The sequence below is a fragment of the Suricata suricatta genome, chromosome 10 (genome assembly GCF_006229205.1).
Source record: "Suricata suricatta isolate VVHF042 chromosome 10, meerkat_22Aug2017_6uvM2_HiC, whole genome shotgun sequence".
NCBI lineage: Eukaryota > Metazoa > Chordata > Mammalia > Carnivora > Herpestidae > Suricata > Suricata suricatta.
The window spans coordinates 124,000,840-124,027,980 of NC_043709.1; the positions used below are offsets into that span (position 1 = coordinate 124,000,840).

The window sequence follows — 27,141 nt, forward strand, 5'->3', positions numbered from 1 at the left end:
TTTTTTCAAAAAGGTAGGAATTATTTCACAAACAAATACTGGGAAAAGAACATCTTAAAATCACATTGCATCAGTGTCTGAAAGGAAGATAGAAAATACTGAGTTTAATTAAATAATATATAAAATACTACCTTGTTAAATTATTTTAGCTAATTCCAAATCTTTTATTTTTAGCAATTAAAAAATAGTTTTGTCTAAAAAAATCTAAATTTTCTGACACTTTTCCTTATCTTAAAAATGATTTTCTGAAAATAATTTAGCTTTCTCTTTTTTTTTTTAAATCTAGTTATTTTTGAGAGACAAAGCATGAGCGGGGGAGGGGCAGAGAGGAAGACACAGAATTCGAAGGAGGCTCCAGGCTCTGAACTGTCAGCACAGAGCCCGATGCGGGACTCAAACTCACTGACTTCGAGATCATGACCAGAGCTGAAGTCGGCTGCTTAACCAACTGAGCCACCCAGGTACCCCTAATTTAGCTTTTTCTTAATTAATCACGGCCATCTTTATAAATAGCCCTCAGGGGGCCATTAAACTGGGAAGGGCTATGTCTTCCTGTGGTTTTCCTGTCTCTCCCTTTCAGGGGCCACTACCTACAAATGTCTTTACTCCCAAGTAATTCATTGTGATTTATGAAACAAAGTAACTTCTCACAAACCTAGAAGAGGGGACAACTAATAGGCATGGATAGAAGCCTGAGGAGCTCCTCTCCAGAGCTCAGGACATGGGCTCCGAGGAACATGGGGAACAGTGTTAATGAGAGCTGAGTGAACAGACAGGTGCTCTCTGCATGGGGGAGGTGTTGCTGTAGACTCAGCAGGTGCTGAGCAGTAGAAAGGAAATGTCGGAGAATTGAAGGAAGAGAGGCTTGATGGCTTGACTCCGCTACAGTAATACATGGCATGCTTTTCCGGAAACGGTGAGATGACCTTACCTCTTGAGTCTCAGAAGGTACTGGGATACCCAGGCTGGAAAGAGCTTGTGCTTGGAAATCACCTTCAGTGCCCAGAATTGCTAAATGAAAATGCAATAATAGGCTGCTTTAGTATAGGAATATTGGTTCAGTTTATTTTAACCTCATATTGTTTTAAATTATATTCTTTAATGATAACTTATCCAGATTTTTTAAAGACATGCTATTTCAAGTAGAAGTAGTACTAAAAAAGAATCTTTTGGGGGGACCCAGGTAGCACAGTCAGTTAAACCTCCAACTTTGGCTCAGATTATGATCCCATCATTCATGGGTTCGAGCCTCGCATCAGGCTCTGTGCTAACAGCTTAGGGCCTGGAGCCTGCTTTGGATCCTGTGTCTTCCTCCCTCTCTGCTCCTCCCTCACACTCGCTTGCTCGCTCTCTCTCACTCTCTCTCAAAAATAAACACTAAAAAGAAATTTTTTAAGGTTTATTTTGAGAGACAGAGAATGTGTGAGCAGGGGAGGGGCACAGAGAGAGGGAGAGAGAATCCCAAGCAGGCTCCATGCTATCGGCATGGAGCCTGATGTGAGGCTCGAATTCACCAACCCTGAGATCATGACCTGAGCAGAAATCAAGGTTCAGATGAGCCACCCAGGCACCCCTTCCTTTTCTTTATATAACACTCAACTCTAAAGTTCTAATTCATGGAAAACCATATAACGGCATGATTCAAGATACATTAAAAAAAAAGTCCTAATAGAGATAACAAGTGAATACTAATATTACCAAAAGCTTTCCTTTACATAATATATAATTTACTTTAAAAACCTTAATTTGTGGGGCAAATTGAGGAGGTCCAAGAGGGCTCCTCACTGCTCCAGGCACTCCCTAGCACCAAATCCTAGCACTACAACTACGGACTGTGTGCTCCATAGCATGAAAATGCCTTTCGAAGGAGCCTCATCGGGCATGAGTAAACATGAGAATCAGATCCTGATGTTTACCTATTGACAGAAAATAAACTGAAAGCTAACAAAAACTGACTTTTATTACTATATTGAGCTGTTTACTGTGAAGGGCTCATGTGAAAAAGATGCAGAGTCCAGAGGTTGAGAACATGGACTCGGGGAAAGCTGCCAGCGTTTGAATCCAGCCAGCCGCTTACTAACTGTGTGAGCTGGCACTCTCCATGCCTCAGTTTCTTTATCAGTAAAACAGAAATAACAGTGGTACCTTCCCATACGTCATAGCACAGTGTACATATAAAATGCTTAGAATAGCGCCTAGAACCTAATAAGCACTCAACAAATGGTAGCCATTAGTGATAGTATTAATTTTTCATCACTTTGTAAAGCATTTACTACAATGCCTCTCTCAGAGTAAGTTCTCAATAATAGTGGGTTCTCAAGAAGAGCTTACTGAATAAATGTATTTGTAAGGCTATAGGAAGATAACATTAACTAGGCACAGAATGTCATGAGCTATAACGAAGAGATTAAAATTTCAAAAAATAAGGCTGAATTTTAATCTCAAAAATAATAATAAGCAGTGATTACAATATAAAATACTTAAACCTGTTCAAAAAAGAAACAACAGGCCCATCATGGAGTCACTTGCACTAAGCCCACATCACCAAACCAAAACTTCAGACCTGGCCTAATGGCAGTTTCAACCTCCCCCAGGAAGGTAATCTTAACTGGTCAGCAGGAGTGCGGTAACCCAACTGATACCCTCCAGCCTTCCCCGGAAAACTGAGGTAATCTGCTCTTTCCTCGTCCCTGTCCCCTTCTGCCTATGAAAGTCCCCTGCTTTGTACAGCTCTGCCCAGCTCCCTTCTGTTTGCTAGATGGGATGCTGCCCCATTCATGAATCGTTGAAGAAAGCCCATTGGATCTTCAAATTTATACAGCTGAATTTTGTTTTTTAATAGACCCTAGGGATAGATTTATGTTTCTAAAGATCTATAATAAGTAAGAATCATCTGGTAGTACCCATAATATTCCATATATGCAGTGTGTTCGTGTTGAAATAAAAAGGCAACACATACTTTTAAAACTGAGTTAAGTGCCTGCCACTTTGGAAACCATTTGGCAGTTTCTTAAGGAAGCGAACATACATTTTACTAAACAATCCAGCAATTCCACTCCAAGTATCTATCCAAGAGAAATGAAAACACATGTTCACACAAAACTTGTACATGAATGTTCAGAGCAATATTGACTCACAGTAGCCAAAAAGTGGAAATAACCCAAATGTCCGTCAGCTGGTAAACGCATCAGCCAAAGGCGTCTATCTGTACAGTGGAGCAGCGCTCAGCAGCAAAGGGGAGAGTTACCGATACAGATAACATGGCTGGACCTCAGAACTAGCCTAACGGGGACGCAAAAGACTGTATACCGCATGGGTTCACTTATGGGAACGATCTCGAAAGTGAAAACCTGAGACACAAAATAAATAGTAGCTGTTTGGGGACCAGGAGTGGAAACAGGAATTAACGGCAAATGGGCACAAAGGACCTTTTTAGGGTGACGGAATTGTTCTAGAATTGTGATAACTGCATAGATCTGTAAAGTTTAAAAAATCACTGAATCATATACTTCAGGGCAGTGGAACTTTATGGGATGTAAATTATTCCTCAATAAATCTGTTAAAGAAAACCGAATGAAGAGAAGAACAAATGTCACAAATTACCACCTGGGGAATGGTGAGCTCCTGTAACTGGCTTTGAGGAATCTCGCTGAGCTGCCGAAATGTCATTGTAAAATCCGCCGCTGTCTCCTCCAGGAGCTAATGAAAAGGATAATATTTATAAATCTCAATTCTTCAAGAATAGTAACTCAAATATAAGGGGGAAAAAGATACAAAGACAAACTCACATGTAAGAGAAATGCAATTAAATCATCATCACCATTTTTTTCTCCAAGTAATCCCAATTTTGCTTTGAACAATTCTCTAAATCTAAAAGAGAAATTATTTTATTTCAGTTCAACTCACTACGTTAAGAATTGTCCTCACACCAGCGAGGATGCTTTAATATTTGTATTCAAAAGGACAAACCTTGTATAATAAAGAACCAGATACTCCTCAAGAATCTGAGCAGCTCTACAGGGAGAAAAAAGGAAGGACAGTGAAATCTTGATTTAAAATTAACATTCGTAAATTACATTTTGCAAGAACAAAGTGAACCTTTTCATATATTAAATATAATAATTATATTTACCAATCTCAAGTCCTATATTCCATAAAATATAAAGATTAAAGCATTATTAACCTTAAACTCATCTTTTTTTTAAGTTAGTTTATTTATTTTTGAGAGAGAGAGCAAGCACGCACAAGTGGGGGAGGGGCAGAGAGAAAGAGAGAGAGTGGGGAAGACCCAAAATCCAAATCCAAAGCAGGCCCCAGGCTCTGAGCTGTCAGCATAGAGCCCAACGTGGGACTGAACCTCACAAACTGTGAAATCATGACCTGAGCCCAAGTCAGATGCTTAACCAACTGAGCCACCCAGGCACCCTACCTTAAGCTCATCTTTAAACAAACTAAGTTTCTACTTTTTAAAAACTTTTTTTAGTATTTATTTTTGATAAAGAGAGTGGGCAAGCAGGGCAGGGGCAGAGAGAGGGGGACAGAGGATCCAAAGCAGGCTCTGCCCTGACAGCAGACAGCCCAATGTGGGGCTCGAACTTGAGAATTGCTAGATCATGCCCTGAGCCAAAGTCAGACACTCAACCAACTAAGCCATCCAGGTGCCCCAAGTTTCTATTTTTTTTTTAATGTTTATTTATTTTGATGAGAGTGTATGTGTGTGAACAGGGGGAGAGGCAGAGAGAGAGAGAGAATCCCAAGCAGACCCCACACCATCACACTGTGGAGCTGGCCGTGGGGCTCAAACTCATGAACCATGAGATCATGACCCTAGCCAAAACCAGGAGTCGGTCACTTAACTGACTGAGCCACTCAAGTGCCCCTATTTCTTAATATTCTTAAATGTATTTTAGGTTATACAAAAGCTCAACTCATTCTGAGGCTCCATCTCTTTACCTTACTGACCTCACCCCACACAAGCCTTTCCCTTGCTCATTCTGAAGCAGCCACAGGGACCTTCCTGCTATTCCTTCAAGATCCCACAGACTCAAGGCCTCTGCACAGGCTAGTCCCTTGTCCGGAGCACCCTTCCCCAGACACCTGTGTGGCTTGTTCCTGTGACTCCCTCAAGCCTCTGCTCAAGTGAGATGCTGATTATCCTTTTAAAACTGCAAACCCCTCCCTCCCTCTAGCCCTCTCCCCTGCTTTATTTTTCTCCATAGTACTTATCTCCTTTCTAATTGGCTATGCAACTTCTCTATTCTGTTTGACTGTCTCTCCCACCAGAAGTGCGTGCCACAAAGACACAATTTTTGTGCTGTGTTATTCACTGCTGTCCCCCCAGCACCTGGAACAGTGACAGGCACATACTGAGCACCTCGATAAGTATTTGTCAAATGAATAAATGGACTCTGCACAGCAAAGGAGATATAAAATTAATGGAAATGAAAGTGACTGCTCAATGAATAACATCTTATATTGCTTTGAGTTTGAACTATGTGATGCATTACCAATATATTTTTAAATTATATTAATTAAGGAAACCATATAGGACATATAAAACTTTTACTATAGTAATATTTTTGCTACCCAGAGTGAATGAAATCACTATATGGTTTGCCATCCATTTGTGATCTTGTACTAGAAATGGTAAATTTTAGATTTGGGGGAGGAGTGGGGGAGAGAGAGAAGGTAAATATGCTTTATCTTCTAGCAAATAAAGACACACAAATGAATAAAATATGATCCTACCCTCAAGGAGTTCAAAGTCCAGTGGTTATATCAAGAAATGTCTTAACAGTCTATGTAAGGGGCGCCTAGGTGGCTCAGTTGGTTAAGGGTCCAACTTCAGCTCAGGTCATGATCTCATGGTTCGTGAGTTCAAGCCCCTCATCAGGCTGTGTATTGATGGCTCAGAGCCTGGAGCCTGCTTCGGATTCTGTCTCCCTCTCTCTCTGACCCTCCCCTGCTCACGCTCTCTCACTCTCTCTCAAAAATAAAGATCAAAAAATATTTTTTAAAAAGTCTATGTAATTACTAACATACTTAGATTATTATTCACGCTTATTGACATACATGCAGAAGATACTTCGAGAAACCAAGTATAAATATTACGATGTTGTCTATTTATTATTTACTCTGTTGTTTAAGAAGGCAACCACGTACCATTTTTTCTTCAGCCTGAATTCAGAATGAGAGATCACACAATTGTTAGATTGTGATTAAAAGTTCAGCTTTAACACTGATAAAAGCTAGTCTGGAGAATATGGCTTAAGTGTGTGGATAAACAGGCATGTTAACAAATTGTGCCTAAATTAAAAAGTTTTATTCACTCAGTTACTAGAAGAGCAGTCACTACTCTGGGCCTCCCAGACTTGGGCACACCCCTATTAAATTTTCATATAAAAAAGCAGAAAATGTATGCTTTCCCTGGTCTAGAAACTTTCTAAAAAGACAGGTAATACTAGGATGAGCCTCGCACATTTCATTTCTTCTCCCAAATTCATCAGCTGGATCTTAACCCTTCCTTCCCCGGATAGGAGTAAGTGGAGCCAGAGAAGGACTGTTCTCTAATGAGCCCCCCACTCCCACACCAACCACAATGAACCACTTTTTAGAGTATTCAAGGCCAACGACCAAACCCGAGATGTCAAAGGAAGATGGCAGTTCAAATGAATTTTTGGTGCCGGCCCCTCCCTGCTCTGATTCGGCCCCTGTCCCCTGGCCTCAGAGCCTTAGGGTCTGGGGCAGGGCCTGGAGTGTCTGAGCAAGACTGGGCCCTCACTCTTGAGGTGCAGCGTGACCGCACAGAGCAGAACAGGCCCACCTGTATATACTGGGAAGAGTCAGCGGGCTCCCTGGCTTCTTCGAGGCTACAGGAAACCCACTGAAACCTGTCTACCCCAGAAGGTGGGAGAAGGCTAGCTTGGCGCTGAGGAGAGCTGGGAGCGGAGAGGCAGCCTGCCGGAGGCCGGGCGGGAAGCTGGAAATGTGCCTGTGCGCACTCCGCTGCCCGTGAAGGGTGTAGCCACGTACCTGGGGCTGAGCCCCAACAGAGAGGCAAGGGGAAGTCACGCAGCACCAAAGTGGGCCTCGTGCCACGGAGAAGGAGAACGAAGGAACGCCAGAACTCAGGAAAACGGAACCGCTCTTGGAGACAGGAAACAATGTGAAAAAGTAACAATGACAAGACACTTAAGAAGAATCAGTAGACCTTTTGGAACTACAAGCTACTGTTTCAGACTACAAGATTCAGCAGATGAATTGAGAGAGAAGCCGATTACTCCAGAGACTCAAATTTAGTGGCCTAGAAACCAAGTAGAAGAAAGACCACAAAACACGATGCAATAATACAAAGAAATGGAAAGCATAAGTAAAAAATAAAAATAATAATAAGAGAATTGGGAATATATAGAGGATTCATACAAATAATGAGGTGCCAGAAGCACAAAAAAGAAATGGATGGAAGAAAATCAATACTTAAAACAATAGCAGAGATTTTTTTCTCACTGGGCATGTAGTTACAGCCGGGGAAGCAGAACCTCTAATGGTGCTACAGAACAAGGGATGTACTTTAGGAATTTGACCTCCTATGATCGTGGGAGCTGGTGAAGAATTATATAGAACACTGTTGCACCTGTGTCTGGTTTGGGGGCTAAAAGTCAGCAGTGAAGAGAGGATAAAAATTGGATGTGAGGGGCGCCTGGGGGGCTCAGTCCGTTAAGCACCCAATTTTGGCTCAGATCATGATCTCACGGTTTGTGAGTCCGAGCCCTGCATTGGGCTCTGTGGTGACAGCTCAGAGCAGAGTCCTCTTTGGCTCCTCAGTCCCCCTCTCTCTCTGCCCCTTCCCTGCTCGTGTGTGCATCCCCATGCTCTCTCTCAAAAATAAATAAAAATATTTTTTAGAATGTGACTCTAGAGACAGTGAAGACAAATTGGACTCTACAAACTGAAACCCTTGTCTACACCTCAAGTCTCCAAGCTCGAGGGTGCAGGTAACCTGCGGGATAAGCCAACGCCCTTCACCTTGGGGCAGCACATGCCGGGCCGGGATCCAGAGAAGGGGAGGAGGCCGGCCAGGGGGAGCTGCCAGCTGCTAACGTGGCTGCTGCCCCCACACTACCACGAACTGGCACACAGATGGCAACGGGTGTGACCTGTGTGACTGGCAGCGGTGCCTGACTTCAGGCCAGCCTTCCGGGTATGTGAACACACCGCTGCCTCACGTCTGCCTCCCAGATCTTGCAAACTTCTCTTGGCCAGCCTAACCCATAACCGTACAGGAAAGGAAATTTTTGGAGCAGCTTAGCTAGGTTGATACAATGTAAGACCTCTACACTGTATACAGCTCTCTGACTAAATTCTGGCAAATGTGAAAGGAAGGAGGTGATGTACACAAATTCAGAAATGTATTCTTCTTTTAATTTTTTAATGTTTATTTATTTTTGAGAGATAGAGACTACCAGTGGTGGGTGGGGAATACAGTAGTTTCCAAATCAAAAGGGGGGGGCTTGATAAGTTGATCAAATCATAAAAAGGTAAGGAGATTTGGCGGCAGGGGGAACTGGCACATAAAGATAAAGCACGATGTAACACAGGAATAAAATCAATTGTTATAATAAATGTGAACAGCCTGCACACTTCTATTAGGACAAAATCCATCACATTGAGTTAAAACCTGGCTACATATATTTTTTGTATAAGAAACATACTTTAAAATGAAGTGATAAAGGTAAAAACTAAAATGAGATTCAAGGTAAATCCAACAAAAAGAAAGCATGAGTGGCAATAATATCAGATAAATTGAAATTCGGAGTTAAAAGGATAAATCAAGATAAAGGGGATCATCATGTTAGGAAAAAAGGAACATTTTTAAAAGAAATATAAGTAAAAAGCCAGTATGTACCCAAAATACAACAGCAAAATATGGAAATTTAAAGCAATTTAAAAAACTACAGTTAAAGTGGGAGATTTTCATACACATCTCTTATGAATCAAATTTATCTAACATAAAAAAGTAAAGTCATAAAGGACTTGAATAATATACTCAATACACTTAATTTGATACAGTAAAACCTCTGACTACAGAGTATACATTCTTTTGCAGTCATGAAACATGTACAAAATTCATTTCTGGGAACCATAAATAAATCTTAACACATGTTAAATAGTAGATTTTACCAAACATATACAAAATATATGGACAAAAAAAGTTCAACTACTTAGACATTAAGAAAAACAGTGATGGGGCGCCTGGGTGGCTCAGTCGGTTAAGCATCCGGCTTCGGCTCAGGTCATGATCTCACGGTTCGTGGGTTCGAGCCCCGCGTCGGGCTCTGTGCTGGCAGCTCAGAGCCTAGAGCCTGCTTCGGATTCTGTGTCTCCCTCTCTCTCTGACCCTCCCCTGCTCACGCTGTCTCTCTCTCTCTCTCTCTCTCTCTCTCTCTCTCTCTCTCTCTTTCTCTCTCTCTCTCTCAAAAATAAATAAAACACTTAAAAAAATTTTTAAAAAGAACAGTGATAACCCTTAGATCAAAGGAATGAAATAAACTAAAATTTCGTAACACCTAAGAAGCAAGAAATAGGGAAACACTTTATCCTGATAACTGTGGGAAAAAGTCAAAACTGTACTAGAGAAAAACATAGTTTAAAATGACTTCATTATTAAAAACTAAATAATAAGATAATTTTAAAAATGTTTCTTGTTTGGGGCACCTGGGTGGCTCAGTCAGTTAAACATCTGCCTTCGGCTCAGGTCATTCTTTCATGGTTTGTGAGTTCAAGCCCCGTATTGGGCTTTCTGCTGTCAGTGCCGAGCCTGCTTTGGATCCTCTGTCCTTCTCTCTCTGCCCCTCCCTGCTCATGTACTCTCTTTCTCTCTCTGTCTCAAAAATAAACATTAGGGGTGCTTGGGTGGCTCAGTCTGCTGGGCGTCTGACTCTTGGTTTTGGTTCAAGTCATGATCTCCCACTTTGTGGGTCTGAGCTCTGCACCAGGCTCCATGTTGACAGTGCAGAGCCTGCGTGGATTCTCTTCTTCCCACTCTCTCTGCCCCATCCAGCGTGGTCTCTCTGTCTCTCGTGAAATGAGTAAATAAACTTTAAAATAATTAAAAAGAATTTTTAAATAAATAAACATTCAATTTTTTTAATGTTTCTTATTTTAAAACATTTGGGGCACCTGGGTGGTTCAGTCAGTTAAGCCTCTGACTTCAGCTCAGGCCATGATCTCACAGTTCATGAGTTTGAGCCCTGCTGACAGCTAGCTCAGAGCCTGGAGCCTGCTTCCGATTCTGTGTCTCCCTCTCTCTCTGCCCCTGCCCTGCTCATGCTCTGTCTCTGTCTGTCTCTCAAAAGTAAATAAACTTAAAAGAAATTTTTTTAAAGATCATTATACAAATATATTTTCACACATATTTAATTAGTGGGTTTAGGATTTACTCACAGCTGCCTTTGCCTAGGATCCAGTAATGGGTTTAAAGCTTGCAACAACTTGATTAAGTTAAACATCCCAATATTGGCCTGATTTCCTATTTTATATCTTCCTTCATCATCAGATGTGTTTGGGACAAAATCTGTTTAAAACAAAAAACACTAGCATTTTATAATGGGGATAATTGTCTCTAAGTTTGCACTGAATACATTTATATTTATTAGACATAGTTATATTTATTAAATCTCTGTCTTTAAACATTTAATTCAAAAGTAACATAAACACTTACTATCCATATACATGAAATTTTTAAAAATATGAATATTTGCCTAAAAGAGGAATACAGTTCTAAGCTGCAACAATTTTCAGGTGACCACACATAGACTTCAAATGCCACCTCAAGTAGCACACCCTCCATGCCCCACAAACCCTGCCTGGATCCGTCCTTGTAAGAACTGTGTTACTGTTACCTCCATGTTATAGGTTCATAAAGTGCCAAGTTCAGAGACTTGCCCAAGGGCACAGAGCCGCTAAGGGTCAGACACCAGAATCACACCGCATCGGTGTCATCTTCTCTGATATGTCATTCTTTAAGAGCAGAGACCATAAAGGACTCATTTTTGAATCCTTATAACACCAGAAGGTTGAGTACCATGTTTTCTGAGTGAACCCAGATCTCTCTACTGCTCCATCACTGTGATGATTTTTTTAGTGAAATAAGATATATGTGTGAATACATATACATGTTTACATATAAATAACTCTTACCCGGATTATAGGCTTCCATGAAACCAAATGGACCGTAGTCAATTGTAATGGATAACAAACTGAAATTATCAGTATTACAAACACCTGAAACCACAACAGAAAGATTCTGAAAACATGGTAATACAACAATAAAGCATTTTTAAATGTATAAAATTATCCAGAATAGGAAAGGTAATGGAAATGCATTTGCTTTGGAAATGTGGCAAAATTAGATGATCAACTGAATGTTTAACTGGTGATACCAAATAGCTTAATACATATTAAAACTACACTTTTAAATTAAGTTTAGGCTTTTGTCTTATCCCCACCCCTGTAGAGATTTCAAACACTGCAGGAACAAAAGCCCCAAGAAATAAAAATTCTTCTTATTTATCTTCAATTTCTAGCATTTGTTTACAAAATACATGTACTTGGAATGGGACTGAGACTCATAAAGAATAGATTAATTCATATTCAAAGGCTGGGAACGGGGGGAAGCGTGGCCACGCACTCCAGTGCCAGTCCCGAGCTGTGGGGAGGCTGTGGCGGGGGCAGGAGTGGGGGGCAGGAAGAAGCCAGCCTGTTACATACAGGATATTTGGCAACAGTGTCCAATAGAGAGTTTCAGCCTTTCTCTGTTTATCAAAATGTTGAATGTACAGACTCCCTAACTTGAGGGGTTTATCCTCAAAAAGTCACCTTCGAGAATACAAAGATACAGTTGCATGGTAGTCACTGTGGCAGAGTTCACAACAGCAAAGGTTCTGAAACGCTGACCCCACTCTCCCGACCTCAAGCCACCCCAAGAGACATGCGCAGGGTATGTGTGGGGTGAGCTAAGCAGATCTCAAGAAGTTCTGCAATGTGCGAATCCCGTTTGGTGTTTATCTGGAGACATTAGTGAATGTATGATTTGTGTTTCAGTTATTCTTAGTTCAGGCAGATTCCTTCCATTGCAACCTCACACACAAAACAGCTGAAAACACACAAGCCGGCCCTGCTTTTTTCCAAGATGTATGAATATCCTCCAAAAGAAATGCTATGAAACGGTTAAGAACGACTGCCCTGGAGAATGGGATTCACACTCCCTTCTGCAAATGTTAAAGCATGTTTTTAATGGTTTCTTCATTTTTGAGAGACAGAGACAGAGCATGAGGGGGGAGAGAGGCTGAGAGAGAGGGAGACAGAGAATCTGAAGCAGGCTCTGCCAACACAGAGCCTGATGCGGGGCTTGAACTCGTGAACCGTGACATCATGACCTGAGCCAAAGTCAGACGCTTAACTGACTGAGCCGCCCAGGCGCCCCTCACTTCGGTATATTTTAAATTCTTTACCTTAAGGATGTAATGCTTTTATACTTAAGATTTTTAAAACTGCTTTAAAGAGATCTAAATAAAACACATGTAGCCACAAGGTTAAAAAGTTTTACAGGTAACAACATCCTCATCAAACTGAGGATGCTTATTCTATTTTGTGGGTGGTTTTTTTGGGGGGGTTAACATGAGAAAACTGTTGTTTTGTCGCTGAAAACAAATTCATAGGCTGTACATGTTAAGAATCTCATCAGCAGGAATATTTTGAGGTACACAAAAAAAGAAATCTTCTGCTTCAACAAATTAACTCTACTTTCCCAGCAGAAAAATGACACATCGGTAGACAACTTACCATGAGCGAAACCAACAGACATCCACAAGGCCATGAGTTGTGCCGTCTCTGATACCACAACAGAGAAGAAATCCTAAAACGAAATTCAGAAATTTGTCAGATTTCTCAGGAATAAATACTCCTTTAGGACTTTCTGGTAAGTCACACAGAAAACATGGAAAGAATTCAGAGAGCCAAAACATAACGGAAGAAATGGAAATGAGTAGGTATAAGAAAAACACGGGAGAATGTGGGGAGTGAGCAAGAAATAATCTCTAGTGGCTCAGACACAGTAGTGTGGCCAGGCTTCCCCCGCATCCAGTGAGAACAGGGAAACCATTAGAATTCAGCACAAGGAAGTTAAATGTTAGTAAAGTGAGTTATTTAACTTTGAAACAAATCACCAACAAAAAATAAGGTCATTCCATTCTCTGTGACTGCTGAGAGGGAAAAAGGGTTCCGATGATCAAAACATTTCCACGAGAATGGAAAATCGGGAGCGCTGGCTCAGCAGGTTAAGCATCTGCTTCCCGGTTTAGGCTCAGGTCATGGTCTCACAGTTTGTGAGTTTGAGCGCCGCAGCGGCCTCTGTGCTGACAGCTTAGAGCCTGGAGCCTGCTTGGGAGTCTGTCTCCCTCTCTCTGCCCCTCCCTTGCTCACACTCTCTCTCAAAATAAATAAATAAACCAAATAAATAAATAAAAGAATAAACCCACATTTTCCTGTTGTGGGTTTTAGAACAACTAACATAGAAATATCCATATATCTCACATGTGAGAAAATAACACATAAGACCAAGTTATAAACGCTGCGCAAACAATAACGTGTAGAGTCAGGATGCAGTAGCACCTGTTCTTTTTCTCTAGATCCTTTCAACCAAAACCACTTTCTTTCTTTTTTTTTAATGTTTATAGAAAGAGAGTGCAAGCAAAGGAGGAACAGAGAGAGAGGGCGACACAGAATCCGAAGCAGGCTCCAGGCTCTGAGCTGTCAGCACAGAGCCCGATATGGGGCTCAAACCCAAGAACCGTGAGATCATGACCTGAGCCGAAGTTGGATGCTCAACCAACTGAGCCCCCCAGGGGCCCCACAAAACCGCTCTCTGATCTGTGTCTTGTTTATGAAGTGGTTCACCTTCTCTTCCTCTAACAAAGTGTTCAGAGTGCTCTATGTCCTTTCCTACCTTTAGTCCTTTAAGTTCTAAGTTGTAACCGTCGATGTTGACAAGCAATGAGAGAAAACTGAATACTGGCCTTTCTCTTTAAAAACTTACCACATATCTGTTAGGTCCTGTGCTCTCTACTGAAGGGAAGTGCTCCCGTATGATGAAATCTAATAACGTCCTGGAGAGAAGAAGGGGAAGCATCAGCGTTCCTCAGGCTCAAACCATTTAAATCCAGCCTTGACATTCAGAAAGCCGTTAGATTCAAGCTTAAAATTTTAAAAACCAAAAATGAGATTTTACTCCCAAAACAGCCACAGGGAAATCTTTCCTCAACACCAGTCAAAACTGGAAATCGTTTCCAAGACAGGATTAGATTCCATCTGATTATGTTACCGAGTCAGCTTGGTTCAGTACCCACCCCGTGCACACGTCCTGCCCCTGCCGTGTGCCGTACCCTGCGCAAATTCTGATAAGGCCCAGATCCAAAATCCAAGCAGAAGTGGCCCAAAAAACAAATGGGAAGTTAGAAATGATGCCCAGCGCGTGGAGACAACTCTCTCAACAAGCAGGGGCGTCCATGAGCTCGGTAACACTTGCTAAAGTAAGAGACTCAGAGACCCCTCACGACCAGTGTGACGGCTTCTCTGCTTTCCATATTCGTTTCCCTCCGTGTCTTCTCTCCCTGCAGCTTGTGGTGGACGTGGTGGTGTGCGGATTTATTAAGCTGACAACCACAATACAGGACCCACACTCCAAACGGCTCCAGTTTGCCTGAGAGAGTTTTTATTTTTTTAAAACCATGTTGTCTTTTTTAAAATAATAGTTTATTGTCAAATCGGTTTCCACATAACACCCAGTGCTTCTCCCCACAAGTTCACCCCTCCATGACCCTTAACAAAAGGAAACAGAAATCCTCTTAAAGGAGAAAATGGTTTTGTCTGAAGACCCAGCTTGCACCACAAGCACCAAGGCATGAGAAAATGCTGAAAGCTATCCTGCATGACACAAGGGGAAGAACTGCTTTAGGTCTTTTGAAGCAATCCTCTGTCTTCCCTGCAGAAAAAGCTTCCCCAAGATACACTCTGTTCTCAAATGCGTTGTGTAAATTTTCCTGTTTGTTTGACTTTGTCCTATTGTTTTTTCATGTTTATTTATTTGTTGAGGGAAAAAGAGTGCGAGTGGAAGAAGAGCAGAGAGAGAGGGAGACGCAGAATCGGAAGCAGGCTCCAGGCCCCAAGCTGTCAGCACGGAGCCCGACGCGGGGCCTGAACCCACAAATCATGAGATCATGACCCGCGCCAAAGTCAGATGTTTAACCGACTAAGCCGCCCAAGCGCCCCTGTTTTTGTCCCATTGAAGGGGCTGAGTTTCAAGTCCGGGTCAACCCAGATCAAAACAGACATCTCACACATGTCAGAACTATGCAAATGCCACAAGTCACAAGGAGATCTCTGGACCTCCGCAGGCTGTGGAACTGGGGATGTGAGTCCCCTCCACCCAGGGCGGTGAGCGGCACAGACACCCTTAGCTACGACCGGGTTGCACACGAGACTAAAAATTCCTTGGGAAAAGGGGCTACTGTGTCTCACACTTGTTTCAGCTTCCTAGAAAACCCACGCAATAATTACGCACATAGTAAGTGTTAAAAATAATTACTTATTGAAATATTTGGTTTTACTTATAAGAAAACCAAAGATATTTTAGTTTCACAGCACATATATAAGCATTTTTTTGTCTTCTGTGATTTAAAAAAAACACCCTCATTTTCTAACCTTAGTAAATCCAGTTCACCATAATGAGCCAAAATTTCTAATGATCCAATTCTAAACCATGATTTCGCAACACGCAGCACTACCGCACCTGAGAAACAAACATTTTAGCATAAGTTACACTATGCAAAGACATCATAACATGGTTCTCTTAAAATTTAAATTATTTTATGTGTTTTATTATTTTTTAAATAGTTTATTGTCAAATTGGTTTCCATACAACACCCCGTGCTCTTCCTCCATCACCACCACCTCTTCCTCCCCCTCCCCCTTCAACCCTCAGTTCATTTTCAGTATTCAATAGCCTCTCAAGTCTTGCGTCCCTCTCTCTCCCCAACTCTCTCTCCCTCCTCCGCTCCCCCTGGTCCTCCGTTAGGTTTCTCCTGTTCTCCTGTTAGACCTATGAGTGCAAACATATGGTATCTGGCCTTCTCTGCCTGACTTATTTCGCTTAGCATGACACCCTCAAGGTCCATCCACTTTCTTACAAATGGCCAGATTTCATTCTTTCTCATTGCCATGTAATACTCCATTGTATATATTATATTTTATTTTTTATTTATTTTTTTGAGAGGGAGACAGGGAGAATCTGAGTGTGGAGGTTCAATCCCACGGCCCTGGGATCATGGCCCATGCTGAAATCAAGAGTTAAACACCTAACAAACTGAGTCACCCAGGTGCTCCCAAGTTTAAATTTTAATAAAAAAAATAATATAGTAACTGAATTTATCAGAAAAAAACTAATTTATACCCTAGAAAGGATCAGGGATTTCCCTCTATTTCTTTAAGCCTTGAGTCAGAATGTCAGTAGCCACAACACTTTCAGAAATACCAAGGCTCCAACCTCACCAAAGGCTGCTCAGCCAGGCTCCAAATACGGGATTCCCAGTCTCCTCTGTTGTGACCTTTTCCCAGGAACTTATCCTGAAATAGGGAATCAGTGGATGCTTTCTGTGGCATAGTCCCTGCAAGTGCCTTGTATTGGTTTAACTAACTGAAAATTCACTTCAATAAGTAACTATTTATATATGTTCTAACTTATGCGTACACTAAAGAAACAAAGCGAACCTATACATTTTTGTGCTAGTGTTCACAGCCTTCCATTCTGACCACAGGCAGTAGTAAAACAACGAGTAAACAGAACTCATGGGCTTCTTCCCAGAAGGAATGCCGTACTTACGTGTGTTTAGATGTCAGGAAGAAGTCTCCCAAGAGACCAAACCTGCTCTGCTACGAGAAGATACTACAATACCACACCCGCTGCTCCCTCCTCCCCTGTCCCTCCCCTTCTCCCCCTATTAAAGTCCTTCCTAATCTCGAAGATAAATAATCCATAATACCTTTAAGCATGAAAACTTTAGGGGGGTTGTCAAAACATCTCAGGCATGAAGTATAAGGAATATAGAATGTACACTCAGTGAATCACCGAGAACCTCAGTAAAAATGCTGCCCTGTCACACGGTCATGTCCACAGGATCCACGGTCATGTCCATGGCATGGAGGGCCGTCAGCAGACCTCAATAACTCTGCTGTCTAAGCTGTTAAATGAGTTTATTATTAGGGCACCTGGCTGGCTTAGTACAGCATGAGGCTCTTGATCTCGGGGTAGTGAGTTCAAGCCCCACATGGGGTGTACAGCTTACTTTAAAAATAAACAAATAAATAAAATCCATTTCTTACTGATTTCCAATTCTCCTCCCTGCCCAGAGATTCAGGGTCAAGTTCTCTCACTGTTTCCCTTTGTTCCTCTACAGCACACTTTTCCCCGCTTCCTAATTTCTTATTTCTGACCTCCTGGGGAGAAAGCTAATGGAACTGACTGGAAGTGAGCATGAAGTCAGAGCAAGGAGGCTGTGAGGAAAGGTCTGAGGGTCTCTCCTCACCAGGAAGGGTGGGAGCTTTCGGGCCCTGGCTTTGTAACACCTTGCTGGCTGTCCATAACCATTTCTGTGCACTTCCTAGAGCTCTGCTCTTTGAAACCAAAGGGCTACTCACCGTAGGATGTGAGAAAGGATATTCTATGGTAACATCATAATGTGGCAATTACATCTTGAAGAACCACACTCGGGCCATTTTTTAAGAAGACAGCAGAGATGCCCAGTACCTGTTACTCTTCAAGAACGTAGGCTGATTGTAAGTATCCTAAACACTATCATTACCTCGTTCCTTCACAACGTTTCCATTGTAGAACTGATCTCTCCATACTTCATCATCACTTACAACCAGACTGAAACAGACGAGAATCCAACCATTAGAGTTAGCAATTAGCTGCTGGCAAGCTACCGAGAAGTACCTAAGCCCATCAGAACCCACGAGAAACCGTGCTGCCAGAGATCTGTCTGCTCGCTTTGCTGATGCGTGTCTGGAGGTAACGTGACGCAGTCCTGGAAGGCAGCTTCGAGAACAAGGGATTACCTTGCAGCTCTGCTGGTCGGAACTCCGAGAGAGTGCATAGCCTCACTGCATAAAAATTCCCTCACCGAGGAGCGGAGCACCGCTCTGCCATCACCGTTCCTCAGGGAAATGAGATAAAAGAGATTTTCAGTTGTAATTAAGACAACGCCGATTTTTATTTAGAGGACTAAAAAAAATACCAGGCTGTACCGGGAGTATGGGGTCTTTCCCGAGCCTTTTAACTGGAGCTCCCACTTTTCGCCCTGCCTTCAGCAGCAACAAAGAAATCGAAGTATTAGAAGATTCATGCTAATATTCAGCAGAAAAGCTACTATGCCAGAAAACATGTGGTACCTGTTCACGTACACTCCAAGAAGATGGGCTCTTCCGTCCCCAAGCTGACCTGCCCAGATCCCAAACTAAAGGAGAAAAAGGGAAATTATTCACGCTTATTAACCTTTAAAGCTTTCAGAGTAATTTTATAGCCAAACTTATTATATGAAAATGGAGAATGGGTTGGGGCGCCTGGATGGTTCAGTCAGTCAAGTGTCCGACTTTCAGCTCAGGTCATGATGTTGTGGTTTGTGAGTTCGCGCCCCACGTCAGGCTCTGTGCTGACAGCTCAAAGTCTGCTTGGATTCTGTGTCTTCCTCTCTCTCTCTTTGACCCTCCACTGCTTGCACTCTGTCTGTCTCTGTCTCTCTGTCAAAAATAAACATTACAAAAATTGAGGGGCACCCGAGTGGCTCAGTCGGTTGAGCATCCAACTTTGACTCAGGTCATTTTCTCACAGGGCATGGGTTCAAGCCCTGTGTCAGGCTCTGTGCTGCCAGCTGGGAGCCTGGAGACTGCTTTGGATTCTGTGTCTCCCTCTCTCTCTCTTACCTGCTTGTCTACCTCAAAAATAAACAAACATTAAAAAAAATTTTTTAGGGGCGCCTAGGTGGCTCAGTTGGTTAAGCGTCCGGCTTCAGCTCAGGTCATGATCTCATGGTTTGTGGGTTTGAGCCCCGCATTGGGCTCTGTGCTGATGGCTAGCTCAGAGCCTGGAGTCTGCTTCAGATTCTGTACCTCCCTCTCTCTCTGACCCGCCCCTGCTCACGCTGTCTCTTTCTCTGTCTCTCAAAAATAAAATAAGAAACATTGAAAAAATTTTTTTTAATTTTTTTAATTGAGAATGGGTTATTGCATTTTTAGGATTATAATAATCAACAACTTGAATAAAGGTGAAGATGAAATCTAATCAATAAAACATAAGTGAAATTTATTTTATTATTTTTTAATTTTTTAATGTTTATTTATTGATATAGAGAGAAACAGAGCATGAGTAAGGGAGGGGGGAAAAAGAGAGGAAGACACATAATCTGAAGCAGGCTCCAGGCTCTGAGCTGTCAGCACAGAGCCCGATGCAGGGCTTGAACCCACAGACTGTGAGATCATGACCTGAGCCAAAGTCAGTCGCTCAACCGACTTGAGCCACCCAGGCGTCCCAGTGAAATTTATTTTAAAAATATAAATGTAAGACAAATAATTAGCTTCTCTATCATCTTACAGCTGAGCTCAAGCTTGTTGAGTGTAGAATACTTAGAACTGATCTATTGATCAACTTAATTCCAGAATAGGAACTAGGAACAATTTATTCATAGAAGGTTTGTCTATATGATATGCAGACAGTGTGAAATCAGGAACATATTTGTAACTGAAAAAATTGCTTTTGGGTCTGCATGATTGGCTGTTTCCAAAGTTTTCTGTTTGCAGTTGCTCAACTCCCGCTTATGCCACTTACTACCTGTGGTAATCTGAGTTACTTCATCTCCCTGAGGCTGACCTTTCGTTTCTATTAAATGGGATAACCCTGGCCAGGTGTTGTAAGGATGAATACTAAGAAATGTTTTGTAGTATGTCTCACATATGCAAGTGCTCCTAAGTTGGTATTTACTGTTATTGCCAACAGTGATTTGCTAACTTGGACAGGACTCCATTTTCTACATGCATGTCACTTCGCCCGGAAAGCGGTCTCTGACCTTCTGGGACGGGGAGGGTGGTTCTGTGAATACCCATAACTCCGCAGGTTCCTCCATCATGTTATACTGATGCTCCATAACTGGATGTCCCAGAATTTGTGTATCTATCCCCTCTCCTAGAGTATTAACAGCCTGGACAAACAGGACAGGTCCCATTCACCATCATAGCTCCTGGCCCATATAAAGAGGTCTATAAATATAGCTGTGGGATATTCAAACTCTTTATGGTTTTGAAAGAAAAACATGAAGTTGAGAAAAATCTACCTGGTATTTTAATTTTTCATCTTAAGCAGGAACTGATCACCATTAATTTCATCTGTATAATACCTCTCAGAGCACAAATCTGAGAGGTGCTTCTCAGCATGGTCTGGCAGTTTCTAAAGCTGACAATACATGAGGTAGACACCACACCATAAAAAAGAAGTACAAAGAATGTTAAGTCCGGAGCCAGGAGTGAAGTCAGGGGAAATAAGAAGGTAATTTTCTATTACTAAAAGAGAAATCATTTACTATTCAAAAGGGCAAAGCCATCCTTATAACTGTTTGTAATTTCCAATTAGAGAGAAGAGATGAAATGTGAAATTGATAAAAGTTCAATCTAATTTACTATATTACAAAATAAACCTACAAAAAGTACAGCTTAAAATTCTGCAGGGCTGAAGGTTTGCATTCATACCTTAACAGTACACACGAGGACAGGTACAAAACGCTAATACATTTCACCTATGTGGGGAATGGCGTTTTGAACCATGGGATCCCTATATTTGGGAGCTAGAAAAAACCATAAGGATCATGGAGTCCAGAAGCTTCTAAATTGAGAAACAGAGTTCAGCAAAATGTTAATACTTACTCCTTAAGAACAGCACACAACAAAACCCTGCAGTCAAGTATGTTTGGGACACAGTGTTAAAGTAAGCGGATTTGCCACGGCACTTCTCACAAGTCCTGGAATGGTCCTGGTCAACCCTTGCACATTACAGATCAACACACTGAGGTTCAAGTTTGTCACAGATGACAAAGTCTTTCTCAATTCTAATTAGTGTTCTATGTCGCTTTGCTTCTCAGCGTGTGTTAGCTTAGCTTATATGATGCTTTTGCTTCTTAGGACACTGAGGAATGAAAGCAACAAAAATCTGGAAGGAATTACCTGTCCCCAGCAAACCAGAGCCTGATATTATCATTATTATAACAGCACTTTTCATGTTTCCTAATTTAATCCTGATTCCCACCCTATTACACTTTGTTACAGTGTTATATTATTCCAGAGTTAAATTAAAAAAAATTTTTAGTGTTTGTTTATTTTTGAGAGAGTTGAGCAGGGGAGGGTCAGAGAGAGGGAGACACAGAATCTGAAGCAGGCTCCAGGATCTCAGTGTCAGCACAGAGCCCATCACGATCATGACCTGGGCCAAAGTCAGACACAACCGGCTGAGCCACCCAGGCACTCCCAGAGGGTTAAATTAATCTCATCTGGTTCACAGGAAAGTCACAACAAGTTCAACAATTAGTCCTATGTTCCTTCTCTCTCTCAATTAGATAGCACCACACCCTGAACTCGCTTCAATATCTTATTTTATTTCTAGAAGGCACACTCTTAATTGCTTCAGCATACATAATACCCCCAATTAGTTTTAATTAAATTCTAGCAGCTTCTAGCCGTTCTAAAACTTTGTTGTACAGCTATCCTGCAAGACTATAATCTCTTTATTCTTCTGAGGCTTTTATATTGATTTTGTGCTACTTGACTTTACCGAAATCTCTTGCCAAAATGTCACTGAATGAGTTCTCTAGCAATAATTTGCAGAAAGTTTATATTAGTGCTGCCCCGGTTTTCTCAATTCCATCAAAGAAAAACTTGGGCTTTCTCTTTATCACGGCAAGAAATCACATCAGCTAATTATGAGCATCTTATGATGACACATTCTTCTAGAAACATCTTGTTGAAGTCTCGATATACTAAGAGAGGAATCAATGCAAAATAACTTCATTAATGCGACAGCATTTCCACCAACGGTTCATATTTACGTAAGGGAATTAATGCTGATGCCCCTCGCACCTGATGGCCTCCGTATCTGTGAGCCAGTGGAACAGATCCAGATACTATCTTTTCCCCACTCACAAGCTGGATAAAATCATCTGTTTCTGAGACAGATAAATCAAGGTCCAAAATATCTTCTAGAACTTCCTGAGGCAGGAAAAAACAAGAAAACAAACAAACCAAAAAAAAAACCTTACAAATTTAAGTAATCCTTTAGGAATTTTTAAGAAAGGAGACTTGATGGAAGAAAGAAAATTAAAAGAACAAACATCTTCCAAAAGTACATTAATATCTTTTCATGAGAGATGTACCATACTTTATATGATTTATGCAATTTGGCAAAATTAGTTCTTAGTTTTCAATTTTTTACGTATTTCTTGTGATGCATGGTAAAATAATATTTTTCCTAGCACATTTTCTTTAACGGAACTAGAAAAAAAGAAAAGGACTTATTTTCACCCCCAATTCAATTGTATCATGAAAGAACAATTTAGAATTTATTATTAGAGTCCATTTTTAAGAATTTAACTCATTTACCTCCCTTTTTCAAAAAAGTGTATTTTCCCATAACTTTAATATGAAACAGAGAATCAATATCAAAAAGTGATTTCTAAGAATGACATACTCCAAGCCTGTGAATTTTAAGCACAAAGATAGGCGTTTATTACCAGACTCTACAAAGTATGAACATCTTTTTAGACAAAGGTTTTAGTGAATTAAGTATCTGTGTTGTGAAAAAAGTCAAGCCTAACCTTTGAAACTGCTACAAGACGTACTCTTGATTTCAAAGGAGTAGGGAAGGCAATTGAAAAAATACAGTTTTTCACTTTACGAACATAGTTTTCTTTAACAGGATCGACTGGCAACACAGCTGATTAAAAACAAAAAACAAAAAAAATCTTAATGTTCGCACTTATTATAAATATACCATTAATATTCCTTAGAAGAGCTACGGTTCTTCAGGAAAATTAATTTATACCACTGTTTTCTTCCTAGTTTGTTACTTAAGGCTTATTTTTTTGTTTTCAACCATAGCTATCCAATATTCACATAATACAGTAGATGGAACCACCCAAGAAGATGGGGGAATGGAAAAAATTTAAAACAAGACACAAAATCCTGTCAACAAGGATTTTCATTTCCAGACCAACAGGATGCACAATATATTTATAAATAAGATGTATAAATACAGTGGAGGTGAGCTGCATAGTTTTAGAATTATATCCAATGGAATCCAACCAAAAAATATTAGGCAGTTAAACACATTCTTTCTGCCTTTCAGAAAATCATAATTACTGAAGGAAACATACACACATAAATTCTAATATCAGGCAACAGACGTTCTACTAAATGTATAAAACCTGTAGTAATGCACATCTGTCTTATTTTAAAACCTGTACCAAAAATAAGAGCTTTGAACATGCTTTAGATACTCAATTTTTATTGTATTTTATTTTATGTATAATTTTTAAAATCTTAAATGTTTTCCTAAAACCAACCTACTAAACCAAAAAACGAACAGAAGAACAGAGGTGTATTACTAAAATTACAAAACAAGGGAACACAAAATCTTATTTCTGGATAGAGATTATCAAGATGTCAGTGTAAGCAAATTATTTAATAAACATATGGATATCCAGCCAGAATCCCAATATGGTTTTTTTGAGTAAACAGATCATCTTAAAGTGTAAATCTTGAAAAATAAAAACTAATTTTTTAGAGAGAAATGGGAGTTTCCCTGTCATATTATAAATGAAAAGAACACAATAACTGGGGCACCTGGGGGACTCAGTCAGTTGAGCATCCGACTCTTGATTTTGGCTCAGGTCATGATCCCAGGGTCCTGGGATTGAGCCTCAGGTCGAGCTCTGCTCTAAGTGTGGAGTCTGCTTAAGATTCTCTTTCTCTCTCTCTCCCTCTGCCCCCTCCCTAAAAATAAACAAAATAGGGGCACCTGGATGGTTCAGTTGGTTAGAAGTCCAACTTCAGCTCAGGTCATGATCTCACGGTTTGTGAGTTCGAGCCCTGCGTCAGACTCTGTGCTGTCAGCTTGGAGCCTGGAGCCTGCTTCAGATTTTGTCTGTCTGTCTGTCTGTCTCTTTCTCTCTGCCCTCTGCCCCTTACCTGCTTGTTCTCTGTCTCTCTCAAAAATAAATAAACACTAAAATGTTTTAAATAAATAAATAAAATAAAACAACAACAGCAACAACAAAGAACTAAAAGGTTATCCCCAAAATAGAGGCAAAGACCAAAGGGACTCACTAAAAAGCACAGAAACGGCCCAAAGTAATGCTACGAATGCTCTACATAATGAAAATGACATTTTGCATTGTCAGAGAAGGGCGGCATCGGGACAGTTGGTTCAATTGTCTGGAATAACTTTTATTTATCCCACTCAAGCCTAGGTGAACCAAACAGCAAGCTGTAACAGAAATGAGAGTGATCACCTATCCTTCCCATGAGTATAAAAAGATACAAATGTGGATCAGATTTAACCTTTACACTGTCCCCTAACTACATGGTAAATAAGGCATATCAAAGGGAACAAAGGAGTTGTCAACCAAGAAACAAATGATTTCAGCATTCACCGCAGAAAACCGGACAATATGATGAAAAGTAGAAGATCCAACAACGTATTTGAGTCTCTTTAAGAGATCCACTCTGTGGAAATAGACTAGACTATTATTTATGCCTTTTTTATGCTACCCTAACATTTTAACAGAGCCCAGACTGTATATACTGTTCATTAACACTCATCATTCTGTACTCATTTACATTTTGGTAAAGTAGTTGATCAGTCAACTGTGATCACTGGTCAGGGAACAAAAGAAGCCAGCTGCTTCAGAGACACCCAACCCTTCCCCTTGCCACACTTTACCCAAACAAGCAGTCAGAGACTACAAACCCAAGAGAAAATTCCAAATGTATATTAAATCTCTATCTTAACGACTCACAGATTTCAATAATTCCAGAATTAAAATCTTTAGAATCCTGTTTTGCCTAAAAATATGAAATCCACCAAAGCTGCTCATCTTTCAGCAGCAGTTTGAACCTCTTCTCTCAGTAAATTACCAGTCACCTTGATAATTCACTCATCATTTATCGAATAACATCAAGAAGAGATGTTTTCGTGCAATATTATGAATCAAGACACAGTTAATATGTACATAGTTTTATGTATACAGTCTTTCCTTGGCTAAAACACCTGGCACTACCATAGATAATATTTTGAACTGTATCATCATTACGGAAAGAAAATGTCTTAAAGTATAGTCAACTCTATATCGAAATAATAACTTCAAAAATGCTTTCAGTTACATACTTACTCCATTTATATCAGTCAATACTGGTTTTTTCATTCCTAGAAGTACAGTCAAAATGACCCAAGTTGTTCCTAACTTGCACACAAGAGTTCTCACACAACTCCATGGTTTTAACTTCCTAGACGCATGCTTAACCTAGCTGGGTCAAAAGAACTACTTTGTATTCTGCGTGTCCTATTGATGGGTTATTGGTCATCAGATGATTAGCTATCTATAATGTGGGAAAGCTTCACGAATTTCATCTGCTTTCCCAACTCTGCCTTGCTTATGGCTGTATACGTAGCCAGAAAACATCTTTTCTCAAGAGCCAGGTATTCTTTAATCTGGAAAACAATCTCTAAATGAAAATGGCCTGGCAGAATGGTGTAGTGCTGTTATCTGGGAGCTTGGCAAGACCTGTAACTCTTCCATGCTACCCTATGTATGAAAAAGGGCAAATGATTGTATCTAAAACGTAGCATATTTGCAAACACAAGCATTTATTGCTACACTTTACCGTGGCAAAGTCTACCAGTTGAATATTTCTTAAAATACACACCTATATCAAAATAAGCCATAGATGTGTATGAATAACCTTTATTTGTAAAGCACATTCTTTATGTACTACTTTTCAAGATTGGGGAAAAATTCATAAAACTGTCTTATTTAAACTTATTTTATGCTTTTATTCAGTAAAAATTAACACTTTGAAGATAAACATAAAAATAATGTGCTCAACTGTACTACGGATACTTTCACTTTTTAAATGCAAAAACGCATGGTTCAAAAGAACAGGGGAGAAAAAAATCAAGAGAATTGCAGTCGTCTGTTTTGCTGCTGTTTCCCCACAACGGTGAATTTTTTGAAGACATGTTTCTTTCATCCTGTGTCCATAATGCCTACACATTCTCTAATTGGCCCTATTTGTGTGCACGTTGATTTTATCACGGATCTGTTACAAATGAGCTCTCCCATTAATCATGGGAGGCGATCTGGCTATAGAATCAAGGAAAGGTTTTTCTAACCCACATCAGGTGCACATCCCGTACATTCTCCAGTTACCTCCCACGCTGGCAAGTTACATCCAGCATTACCAAATACTAGGCAATGTCACACAGCTCAGCACACCCACGGGTGGGGACTCCTAGCCAGTTATAAGACCGCCAAACTATGCCACGATATATACCTAAAAGATTTTCAGAGGACAGGGTCCAAAAGTCGAGAGACAAGGCTAACTTAACTTCTGTCTCACAATAACGCAGCTCGTCGTGGTTCGACTTGTTTCCGGAAAGATGCAAAAGGTGGGCACTTCCTTCGAAGTCAGGTAGCAATAGGCAGCCGAGACCCCGGATCAAGCAGCAAAACGCGAACCCGACTCTTTGAGTCATATCTCTGCATAAATACGCGAAACAAAAGAGTTGTCGACTGGAGGTCTGGCGCACAACAGCCGGTTGCCCAAAGGTCCTTTTTTTTTTTTTTTTGCTGGAGCTCCTGGCTCCCCGGAGGGCGGGCAGGGGTTCGGGAGAGACGGCTCGCCCAAGTGGAAGGTCCCGCTGAGTTACGGGGACCGGCACGGGGCCGACGGGCCGCTCCCGCGAGCCGAGGGCGCAAGGGCGTCTCCGCTTCC

At 41.0% G+C, this 27,141-nt stretch overlaps 1 protein-coding gene across 3 annotated transcripts in view; it reads right to left on the minus strand.

Moving 5' to 3' along the window:
- LOC115303584 (protein adenylyltransferase SelO-like) overlaps window positions 1-27,135 on the minus strand; it is a 35,294-nt gene extending 8,159 nt beyond the window's left edge. For all 3 annotated transcript variants that reach the window (XM_029953394.1, XM_029953392.1, XM_029953395.1), the window contains exons 1-16: window positions 26,701-27,135; window positions 22,965-23,083; window positions 22,231-22,359; window positions 18,505-18,569; window positions 18,361-18,417; window positions 18,172-18,270; window positions 17,916-17,983; window positions 15,760-15,847; window positions 14,096-14,165; window positions 12,844-12,916; window positions 11,200-11,283; window positions 10,444-10,573; window positions 3,970-4,014; window positions 3,789-3,870; window positions 3,607-3,699; window positions 932-1,011 (exon numbers count right to left, since the gene is read on the minus strand). In XM_029953394.1, coding sequence (XP_029809254.1) covers window positions 932-1,011; window positions 3,607-3,699; window positions 3,789-3,870; window positions 3,970-4,014; window positions 10,444-10,573; window positions 11,200-11,283; window positions 12,844-12,916; window positions 14,096-14,165; window positions 15,760-15,847; window positions 17,916-17,983; window positions 18,172-18,270; window positions 18,361-18,417; window positions 18,505-18,569; window positions 22,231-22,359; window positions 22,965-23,083; window positions 26,701-26,902 — 1,484 coding nt within the window. In that variant the 5' untranslated portion in view covers window positions 26,903-27,135. The remainder of the gene's footprint in view (window positions 1-931; window positions 1,012-3,606; window positions 3,700-3,788; window positions 3,871-3,969; window positions 4,015-10,443; window positions 10,574-11,199; window positions 11,284-12,843; window positions 12,917-14,095; window positions 14,166-15,759; window positions 15,848-17,915; window positions 17,984-18,171; window positions 18,271-18,360; window positions 18,418-18,504; window positions 18,570-22,230; window positions 22,360-22,964; window positions 23,084-26,700) is intronic.
- Between the last annotated feature and the right edge of the window lie 6 nt (window positions 27,136-27,141).